The following is an 11,563-nucleotide window of genomic DNA, read 5'->3' on the forward strand; positions in this document are numbered from 1 at the left end:
TGGTCTCGATCTCCTGACCTCGTGATCCGCCCGTCTCGGCCTCCCAAAGTGCTGGGATTACAGGCTTGAGCCACCGCGCCCGGCCGGCACTGTCCTTTTAATAACCTATATAATTTCTTCAGGCTGAGAATTCTCTCATATTTTTGGTGTATGGTAAATAACCTACCCTTTGAGCCTCTGCTACCCTGCATAGGACGGAACATTCCTGAACAGCTATACACGTGCCTGTGGCTCACTGCAAGCCAGGATTTTCCTGTGGAGCAGGTACACACACAAGAGATAGCGGAAGGATGTTTAACTATTGTTTATTTCTCATCAGAGCTGGCATGTCCCCCAAAGTACCCTTGTCAACTCCTAGACAGTCTTCAAGATTTTGTTATTGTTTTGCTTTTTTTGGAAATTTGCCTTCTTATAGATGATTTACAATGTGATGTCTATAGCCTTTCCTCATCCACAAAGTTTATGAAGGAAAGATTGGCATGTGATCATCTACAAAAGCTTATTCATCTCTGTTTGTGTCCAGTGCCCTGTTTCAAATAATGCATCTCATTAAAATCATACTACAAGTATCAAATATTAGGAAGATTTCAAATAAGCTATATCTGACCTTAGGATTACATCCCACAAACCCATATATTATGTGGCAAGTCAGATTTTACTCTGCAGCCTATTTGGTAATACGTTGATCGTGTGTTGAAGATGCCCAGCCTAGGTATGGAAATATCACTATCCAAAGTGAATAGTCACATCGAAAGGCCATTATCACAGAGGAACCAGGAAGAGGGATGGATGAGTCAGGGAACTTCTGCAGGGAGTAGGAATGCTCTATCTCAGGGGAAGGCCAGGTGCTTCTAGGCTCTTGCGCTGAGAGTTGAGCAGCCACCTCCAGGCACTCTACACCAGGAGAAATAGGGGCTAGTCTCATATCTATTCTGGTGCACATGTGACTCCTCAGTCCTCACACTTCAGAAAGTGAGACCGTAATGAGAAGTTAGTCAGGAGGCCGGGTTCCAGAGTTGCGCAAGAGAGCACACAGGGGAGATCAAAAGGAGGGGCAGGGGGCTGTAATGGGAAAAATTGCTGGGGATGGACAAATGTGTCAGCACCTGGACATTCAGCTCTCAAGAAACCTAGTGCTTAGAACAAGAGGACTTTAGGTAAAGAAAGCCAATAATGTTCCCCGAAGTGTATTTTATTCCCATTTGACCTTCCATCTTGCTGCCTAACTTAATACCTTAGCCACACGGTTCATCTTTATTTCACCTGACAGACATTAAGAAGTGTGAAAAGAAGTGATTTAACAGGCAAAGGCCTTCCTCAGGCTGGGAGGAGTGTGGACAGTGTGGGCCTAAATGAATTCAGACCAGGGCTCATGTCACAACCTTGTCACATTCTAGCTATGTGGTCTTGGGAATTTATCAAGCATTATGAGCCTCAGGTTCTTCATTTGCAAAATGAGTTTGATAAGCCCTGTCTTGTAAAATTGCTGGAATGTATGTAATGTGAATAACACACCTGCCACAGTGCCTGGCACCTATTGGAATTTTCATAAATGGCAGTTGTTATCAATGATTACCACACCAAAGGTTACTGTCTTTTGTGAAATGTTCAGCTCTTAGTTTTGTTATCCTAAACATCTGAGAATATGTAGGCGAATGTGTCATGGACTACTACCAGCTTAACCAAAACTTTGACTTCATAAATAAAACTCAGTACATTTTTTTTCTGAAAGGGTATATTGTATAATTTGGAAAAGGCAAGGCATCTTCAGCTGGAATGCAACTCAAAGATCCTAAATTTGAGTCAAACACCAACTCCTTTATACTTTCCCCATTGCTCATCCTTCCAAACCACTATTTTTATTTATCCTCCAGTAAAAATCTAGCCCTTGCTTACAGTTGCCCACATTACAACTGAAATAACCTAATTACATGTCTTTCAATGGAGTAGGCTCTGGTTTTCCCAAGCCAGGCAATTAAGTGCCAGCCTAGAGGCTTCTGAGCAACACTTCAAGGGATTATCACCCTATGTCTCAGGAAACCCTTGCAGATGATGGTTATCAATCACCTAGTTCTTGCACTGTGTTCAAGCTCACCAGTTAGAGAGCTGCAGGACACCTTCTATTAATTCCCCATGTGGAGACTCCTCTCTGCCTCATCCTCCACCAGAAGGAACTACTCAGAGCAGTTTTCCATTCCAGGTTTTTCTATCACCTTCTGAGAGTCTGGGCCCTGCCACCACCCAGCTTCATAACAATCAGCTCCCACAGAAGCACCAGAAGTTTCCCGAAGGGCAAAACTGTCATAGCTCTGGGCCTTTTTACTTGAAGGCTCTATCTGCAGTTTCACCTCCCCACTCGTTTTTAAACTAGTTTTTATGATTCTATAGAGTATCTTACCACGCTCCTGATACGGCTTCTGAACCTAGACTCTAACATTTTATGGGTGGAGATAAGTCTTGGTTTTTATAGTATCCTCACGACTAAGAGCATGCTCCACAAGCAACTGCTCAAAGAATGTTTAGCAAATAGTCACTGAGGCTTTTATTTATTAAGATTTAATTTCTGCTACTTTCTTGAATAAGCCAAGCAAAGCCAGGTATATATCCTTAATTTGGAGGAACAACAGAGTAACATGATAAGGATATGCTAATATCAACCATACTTTATTCTGTTCCACAATTTAACTGCAGAGTTATTTCAAATTTTAAAGAAAATTCTTATCCGAACACCACATTATATTGTTTCAGTTCACAAAATAAGACAGATTTTCCCTTTGTTTCTTATGAAATATCAAACTCTCCCTTAAATCAGACAAACAGCAATACAAGTGTGAATAATATTCATAAACTAACATTCTGAAGTGAATTAAACCAATTGGAAGGAGAAGCATTTGTAAAATATACCCCCCTACACAAAAAAATGTTAAACTCTTAAGTCACTCATATGAAACAGAAACACAAAAAACACTGTGGTCCCTCCACCTCCACTCTGGACCCCCACTGCCTAGAACCTCGTCTGCCATCTTCAAACACAGAGGGGAAATCTGCTTCAGACATCACTCAGGACAGAAGTTGGTGGACGTGACACTGGGGCTTGCACTGGCCGTGGCAGTAGCATCATCTGTGGTGTCAATTATGGCCTGGGCTCTGTCTTCCACATCTTTCAAAGCATTCATGTACCAGGATGGAAAGGAACTAGGGATGATACTGGATACCTTGGCTAAAAACTTTAGGACTTTTCTCTTGCTGGCCTCTGAATGGGCTCTTGGACCCCACAAGAATTCATAACGTGGAGGAGCATTGTTGGGCACCGCCCAGTACTCCAGGTACTTTCTCTGCACCCAATCTATAATGAGCAGCTTTCTGGGGTTCCCATATATAAAGTGCTCCCTCCCAGCACACACCCCTATTGCACTCAACACTTCGCAGAGGACCTCCTCAGGGACACAGCTGCCCTTTATGGAGATCATACTGAGAATAAGAATCAGGAGACAGTTCTGGGGCATGCCCTAGTCATCCATCAGGCTTCCCTCATAGGTGAGGCCTAATGGGTCTTCAAAGAAATAGGAGTGGTTGTCCGGGTCCATCTCAGTCAGGGCAATGCCAAAAATTAGCTCTATGAGCTCATGGGCTTTCCCGAAGATCATAGGAAAATAGTCGTTATACTTCTTGATGACAGTCGTCAGCATCTCTGCCTTTGGGACAGGCTCTTTTGTTTGATATTTGAGAAGAAGAAACTGCACCAACTCAGCCACCTTTTCATCCAGGGCATACCTGGGCAAGGATTCACTTTCTGGCAAGGCCTGCCAGGTAGCTGTATCCTCCTCTTCTTCACTGCTGGACTCCTCATCCAATCGGGTCCACAGAAGAGGGGATGAGCAGGAGTTTAGAGGACTCTGGGGAGGACTCTGTGGAGGACCCTGGGGAGAGATCTTGGGAGGACCCTGGGGAGAGATCTTGGGAGGACCCTGGGGAGGAATCTCAGGAGGACTCTGGGGAAGAGGTGGCATCCCAGCAGCAGGCATATCCTCATCTTCTGGAGCACCCAGAATCAGAGTAGAGGGGGAGGAAGAGGAAGAGGAGGAGGGGAATGAAAAGTGGAAAGAGGAAGGGGAAGTGGAGGAGGCAGCCTCCTCTTCCTCATCTATGGAATCCTGTGCATCTACCAAGTCCTCTATCACACTGGGGTTCGGGAAGTCTGCCTCAAAGCTGAGGCCTGGAAGGTTTGGAAAGAGAGGCATGAGACCTGTTGTTCAGGAGCAGCAGGTAAACGTGTGAGCAGGGATGGGGATGACAGGATCCCACAGGCCTGAGGAAGACAGTGACAGTGCGAGTGGCTTCAGCTGAGAAACTCATCTATGATGGCTCTGACAAAGAGCGGCTTACAGCTCTTCTTCTCTTAAAGTGGTGCTCTAGGGCCTGACAGGTCTCCTGTCTTCCTAAGAGGTTTATTCCCTCAGAATCTGTAGGAGGATGGGAGAAAGCACCTCGGGATACAGATGCCAGGCAGAACCACAGGCTCCGGGACTGACAGTAGGTGGGTAGGGCCGGGTGCTGTGGGGTCTCCCCTGTTTGCGGGGGTAGGGCCCTTGGTACACAGTCAGGGTGTGCACTCACTTTGACTCCTGGCACTGCCTGGGCCTCCTCTGCGGTGCTGGTTTTAGGAAGTGTGCCTCACACCCAGGTCTTCAACTGCTGGTTCCTGGAGCACCTGCAAGAGGAAGTGAGGGAGCCTCTCAGGCTAAAGAGTGCAAGCAGAGCCTTGGGCCTCCCAGGGCTGACAGCTGGGGCTGGCCAGACACCCAGAGGCCCACAGTTCTGGACTGCATAGTCCCATCAGAATTTAATGAGCATCCTCACCTTTTCTCAGACAGGGCCATGTCCCTACCACTCTTCTGGCCTGAGCCAAAACCTCAGGGCAAACTCCACATCCCTGAGAGCAGTGGGAGGTGGTGAGGTGGCAGCCGCCTCCCAGCACTCTACCACGGGGGCAGTCAGGGTGGCCTCACGTCTGTTCTGATGCACATGTGACCCCTCAGTCCTCTCTCTTATCCCCAGCAGGGCCTGGGAATCTTCCCTCTGCCAACTGGAGGCAGCTCTCCCTGATGACTTGCCATGGGACCCCCAGACCAAGGCCTCCTCCTCCCCTACACCCCTCACCCAGCAGGGAGGCAAATAAGTACCAGCCTAGAGACTCTGGTGGCCGCTCAGCCTGAGCTGGCAGGGAGCTCTACCAGGGCTGATTCTCGAGGAGCAGGGTGGGAATCTGTGGGAATCCGTCCTCTGAGGTGGGGGTTCCCCCAGTCCTCCTCAAAGTCTTCCTATTTATTCCCTAGAGGGCCGGCACCTCCTCCCTTCTTCTGTTGTGGGGATGCCACGGTCAGCCCCCAGCGGCCATCTTCCTGTCAGCGGCCTGCAAGTCCTACGGCAGGGCAGGGCGGACCGGGGCTGCTTCTCTCCTTGGTGAGAGGTCCCTCAGTTCTCCCTTAGGCCCCTTACCTTGAGGATTGGCCAGGTCTAAGACTTCCCTCTGCTGACCTGAGTCCAGACTCCTCACAAAAAGCCTCAGGTCCTTCAGACTCCCACAGTGCAAGTCGGGAAAGCACATGCGAGAACCCTGCCAAGGTTGACCAGGGGCAGCATGGGGCCGGGCCTCCTCTCTATGGAAAAACCACCCCTCACCTCTCCACCTCCTTCCACCTTTTCCTGACCACTTCCCCACACTCCACTTCTTCCTGCCCTCCTCAGCGCCCCTCCCACCCCTTTGTGCTGATCTCCCTACCCCCTCCCACCCCTTCCTGCCACCTCCCAGTCCTCTTTCACCACTTCCTCCCCTCCTCCCTGTCCCATCCCACACTTTCCCACCCTCCTCCCATTCCTCTTTCACCACTTCCTCTGCTTCTCCCTCTTCTCCCTGCCCCCTCCCACTCCTTACCACCCTCCTCCCTGCCCCCTTCCACCCCTTTCCGCCCTCCTCCCTGTCTCCTCCCACCCCTTCCCGCCCTCCTCCCTGACCCCTCTCTCCCCATAATGCCCACTTCCCCGCCCCTTCCCACCCTTTCCTGTTCACCTTCCACCCCCTTTCACCTTTTATTGCCCACATTCCCGCCACTCCAACTCCTTCCTGCCCACCTTCCCACTCCCTCCCACCTTTTCCTACCCACCTCCCAACTTTCTCCCACCCCTGGGGCCTACCAACCTGCCCCTTTCACTCCTTCCTGCCTACCTCCCCACTCCCACCTATTCCTGTCCACTTCCCAGCCCTTCGCCCACCTCTCCCTGCCCACCTCTCTGTTTTTGCCTCTCCACCTCTTTTGTCCAGAGGTGACAGCAAGGAGTGGCTGGGCGACACCTGGGCCTCCCCTCCATGTTGGGAGGTCACTGTCCTTCCACAGAGTTCCCTTCTTGCTTGTTGGCCAGCCCCGGGCCTCCTTTCTCTGCTTAACTGAAGCTGCCTGGTGTCTGAAATGAGGTGAGAAGGCCCCTCTGTCTTCCTCAAGGTTTTACTCCTTCCAGGGCCTGCACTCCCCCCTTCTCCTGTCCAGACAGCAACAGTTGTTCTGTCATCCTCTAAAATCCATTCCAAAACCTTCTACTTTAAGTACTGCTGTGTGTGAAGTTAATATAATCTGTCTCCTAAGCTATGTCAAAGGCTCCCTTCATTTTGCTTCTTTTCCTATCCTTGTCCCAGAAAAATCTATTGTCTTTTCAGCAGCCTATGTGTGATTTTTTTTAAAAAATTATTTTTTAAATCTTATTAATATAATGTTATTAATTTTTATTATAATTTTTTATTAATTTTAAAAATACACTCATCAGATTTAACTATTATGTGAAACTGTATGTATTTTGGCAAATGCATGGAGTTCCATATCTGCCAACCAAGTGTCACACTGACCAGTTCCATCACCCGAAAAATCCCCTGTCCATCTCTTCTGAGGTCAGTGAAGGCACTTCTCCAAAGATTCTAGCACCTACGCTCTGTTTCCAGTTCATACAGTTTTAACTTTCACAATATGTCATATGAGTAGGTTCACAAAACATGGATTTAAAAGTGTGGCTGTATCATTTTTTATCTCAACTAGTAAGAAATGAGAATTCCTCTTGTTCCATAGCCCCTCTTACATTTAGTATTTGATTTTCAGATTTCAGCCATTCTAATAAGCCTGTGTTTGAATCTCCTTTGGTTTTTGTTTGCATCTTCCTAATGACAAATGACGCTGGTCATCTTTTTTTATACGCCTTTTTCTGATTGGTATATTCTCTTCAGCAAAGTGTCTGTTCAAATCATTTGTGCCTTTTTAAAAACTAACAGACATCATTTTCAGAGCATTGCTAATCCAAAAATACAAAGAGAAAATTTCATCAAAGTTACAGAGTTCCCACATACCTCTGCCCACCTATTCTGCCCTATGCACACACACACACACACAGTGTCTCCTATTATTTATATTTTGTGTTATTATGGCACGTTTGCAACAATTGATGGACCTGTATTGATATTTCATTATTAGGTCAAGTCCACAGTTTACATCAGGAATCATTCGACGTTGGGGATGCTATAGGTTTTGATAAGTGCGTGATGGTGAATATTCGTCATTACAGTATCACACAGACTTGTTACACCATTCTAAATCTCCTGTGTGCTCCACCTATCAATCCCCCTTGCCCCAATCCTAACCTCTCAGCCTCTGGAAACCACTGATATTTTTAGTGTATTCATAGTTACCTGTTTCTGAATATTGTGTGATTGGAATAATACATTATGTAGCCTTTTAAGATTTTCTTCTTTCACTTAGCCTTATGCTTTTATGATTCCTCCAGGTCCGTCCTACCAACAATGACTGAAAGTTCCTGTTGCTCATCATATGGGTCAACATTTGATGTTTTGGTGTTTTGGATGTCAGCCATTCTCATGGGTGCAGAGTGCTATCTCCTAGGTGCTTTAATTTGCAATTCTCAAATGACATATAAAATTGAAATATGCTCATTTTAAATTCCTATATATTCATTGTTTGTGTACCTGTTTATAGTTTTTGTCCACTTTAAATTGGGTTTTCTATTTTCTTATGATTGGGTTTTCAGCGTTTTGTGCATATTTAAATATATATCTTTTATCAGATATGTGTTTCACAAAACATTTATCCCAGTCTCTGGCTTGTCTTTTCCTGATCTTAACAGTGACTTTTCAGAGTAAAAGTTTTTAGTTTTAATTAAGTCCAATTTATCTCTTTTTTCTTAGGTAGCTGGTACTTTTAGTGTTGCATCTGAAAAAGTCATCATCAAAACCAAGGTTACCCAGGGTTTGCACCCATAAGTTTAACCAAATTTTGGTGTTACATCTAAAAAAGTCATCACCAAACCCAAAGTCACCTAGGGTTTGCCCCCATAAGTTTGGCCAACATTTAAAACTCTGATAAAATATGTTTGTGAATAAATGAATCATTTCCCCATAGACAATTATGGGGAATAATAATAATTTCCTCTGTTAATGTGAGAGAATTAATTGGTGAAATATTTTAGGAAAAAAGTCAGTAACGTTTAAAAAATGTAAAATATTCATACTGACTCAGTTTCCTCATTAAAATACATTCCTTATAAGTAATTATATGTACTTGTCCCAGAATTTATGCTCAGAGATATTGATTGTATTTACAAGAATTATAGCCACAAAAGATAAACAAATATTTGTTCATCAAAAGATCTGTTCAATTCGTTATTGCACAGAAATAAATTAGAATTCTAGGAAGTAGTCCCCAAAGTAAGATGGATCTATTAACATTTGTGCTGTCATGGAAAGATCTTGGATCCATTTCAATACGTGATTACACTGGCATGTTAGGGATGCCACAGCAATGTACCACAGCTGGGATGACATAAACAACAGAAATATATTGTCTCACAGTTTTGGAGTCTGGTAGTCGAAAAGCAAGGTGTATACAAGGTTGATTCCTTCTGAGGGCTGTGATGAAAAGTTGTATTCCAGGCCTCTCTCCTTGCCTTGTAGATGGTTGTCTTCAGTCCATATCTGTTCACATTATCATCCTTCTACTCATATCTCTATGCCCAAATTTCCCCTTTTTAAAATGACTCCCATCATATTTGATTAGGGCCAGTATTAATAACCTCATTTTAACTTGATTGCCTCTGAAATAATCCTATCTCTAAATAATGTCACATTTTTAATTTCAAGGTAGAATTTTAGGGGAATGCAATTGAACCTGTCATAGTGGCAAAGGCAAGTGGCATACTTAGATATATATCATTACTCATGTTTAGTTATATTCATACACACACATATATGCATATATATTTTTATATATGTATATATAGGCATATATATACACACATATACATTACCACATCTATCTTTTAAAAACTTGAAATTAGCTTTAAAAATGTACACACCACATTGTGGAAAGTTCTGAGTAGGGGGCTGATTTTTGGAGGAAATTTGCAGAGAAGAGAATTGTGATTTCTATGTATTTTTATTATTTTTTTACAACAATAATATATGCAGTATTTATTGGTAAGAAAAGCATTAAAGTAAGCCTAATACAAGGAAGAGGGGCAGTGTAGTAGTCAGATAAAGTAACAGTGAGCTAATGGAATGAAAACATCTCCTGAAATTTAAATGGTTTAACACAACAAGTTTATTTTTGTGCATATAAATTCTGATTTTAGTTGGCAGGGTATTATGAGCTGAATTATACCCCTTCCTCCAAATGTACACATACAAAGTCACTGCATTTGGAGATAGAGCCTTTGAAGAGGTAATTAAGGGAAAATGAGATTTTATGGTTAGGATCTTATTCAATATGACTGGTGTCTTCACAAGAAGAGGAGATTAGGATACAGACACACAGAGAAAGGGACAAACATATAAAAAGTTAGTGAGAAGGTGGCAATCTGCAAGCCAAAGAGAGCCCGCAGAAGAATTCAAACCAGCCACCATCTTGATCTTGGATTTTTTAGTCTCCAGAAATGTGAATAAATACATTTCTATTGTTTAATCACACATCTGCACACCTCTTCACCAAATTTCTTTGTCACCAATTTTCCAATCGTGCTTCTTCCAAGTCCCTGACCATCCAGCCAAACCACTGGCTACAGCCCATGCTTAAGTATATCAGAGCAAAGTGCAAAACCAGGTACACTGTTTGAAGTTCTGTCCACTTGGAAGTCCCTTCACCACTGTCCTTCAGGGATGTCCTAGAAAGGGGCTGTAGTGCTGCAGCTGTCCACTTTGGGGCGGTGCCTGCATATCGTGCAGAACCATCAGTGAACCAGGCTCTGGTTTTCTCTTCCTTCATCAACTCCATCATAGGGAACTCCCCACAGGACCATCAGTGCAGGCTGGGGGAGAGAAGGCAGGGTGGCACGGGTGGAGACCATGGGCATTTGTGTCACTTCCTCATGTAACTTACTTGTGTCTTCAGGACCTGCTCAAGCCCAATAGCATATATACCACTTCCATTTGATGATGGAATGCTGCTGTGCATGACCCACTTTATGGCTAGATGGGACAGAAAGCACCCAGTTCATGACAGGCAGTTCAGGTTGCATGGTGATTTGATGGCCTATAGTCAAATATTCAGTTTCCCCCAAAACCCAGTAACAGGCCAAGAGCTGTCTCTCAAAAGGAGAGTCGTTATCTGCAGAAGATGACAGGGCCTTGCTCCAAAATCCTAGAGGCACCTGCTGTGATTCACCAATGGGGGCCTGCCAAAGGCTTCAAACAGCATCCCTATCTGCCACTGATACCTCAAGCACCACTGGATCTGCTGGGTCATACAGCTCGTGACAGAGCAGCTTGCGCAGCAGCCTGGACCTGTTGCAGAGCCTTCTCCTGTTCTGAACCTCACTCAAAACTGGTAGCCTTTTGGGTCACTCGGTAAATGAACCGGAGTAACACACCCAAATGAGGAATGTGTTGCCTCCATAATCCAAATAGGCCCAATAGGCATTGTGCCTGTTTCTTGGAGGGGCCTCATGCAGCAACTTATCCTTCACCTTGTAAGGAATATCTCAACTACCCCCACACCACTGCACCCCTAGAAATTTGACTGAGGTAGAAGGTCCCTGAATTTGAGTCAGATTATTTCCCATCCTCTGGCATGCAAATGTCTCACCAATAAGTCCAGTGTGATTGCTACTTCTCACTCAATGGATCCAATCAGCATAATGCCATCAATGTAATCGACCAGTGTGATATGTTGTGTAAGGAAAAATTGATCAAGGTCTCTCCTAATAAGATGATGACACAGAGCAGGAGAGTGGATGTACCCCTGAGGTAGGACAGTAAAGGTATATTGCTGGCCTTGACAGCTGAAGGCAAATTGCGTCTGGTGGGCCTTATGGACAGGAATGGAGAAAAAGGCATTTACCAAATCAATGGCTGCATCCCAGGTATCAGGAGACGTGTTAATTTGCTCAAGCAATGAAACTTCATCTGGTACAGTAGCTGCAGTTGGAATCACCACTTGGGTAAGCTTACAATAATCCAGTCATTCTCCAAGATCCATCTGTCTTCTGCACAGGTCAAATGGGAGAGTTGAACGGG

General features: G+C 44.8%; 1 protein-coding gene across 1 annotated transcript in view; it reads right to left on the reverse strand.

Moving 5' to 3' along the window:
- Positions 1 to 2,647: 2,647 nt before the first annotated feature.
- Positions 2,648 to 11,563, reverse strand: part of LOC105530372 (melanoma-associated antigen C3) — a 74,858-nt gene continuing 65,942 nt past the window's right edge. The window contains 6 exon segments of the mRNA XM_011967893.1: positions 2,648 to 3,236; positions 3,239 to 3,262; positions 3,405 to 4,036; positions 5,348 to 5,422; positions 5,500 to 5,525; positions 5,527 to 5,660. Coding sequence (XP_011823283.1) covers positions 3,057 to 3,236; positions 3,239 to 3,262; positions 3,405 to 4,036; positions 5,348 to 5,422; positions 5,500 to 5,525; positions 5,527 to 5,660 — 1,071 coding nt within the window. The 3' untranslated portion in view covers positions 2,648 to 3,056.

This window comes from Mandrillus leucophaeus, unplaced genomic scaffold (assembly GCF_000951045.1).
Source record: "Mandrillus leucophaeus isolate KB7577 unplaced genomic scaffold, Mleu.le_1.0 Scaffold816, whole genome shotgun sequence".
NCBI lineage: Eukaryota > Metazoa > Chordata > Mammalia > Primates > Cercopithecidae > Mandrillus > Mandrillus leucophaeus.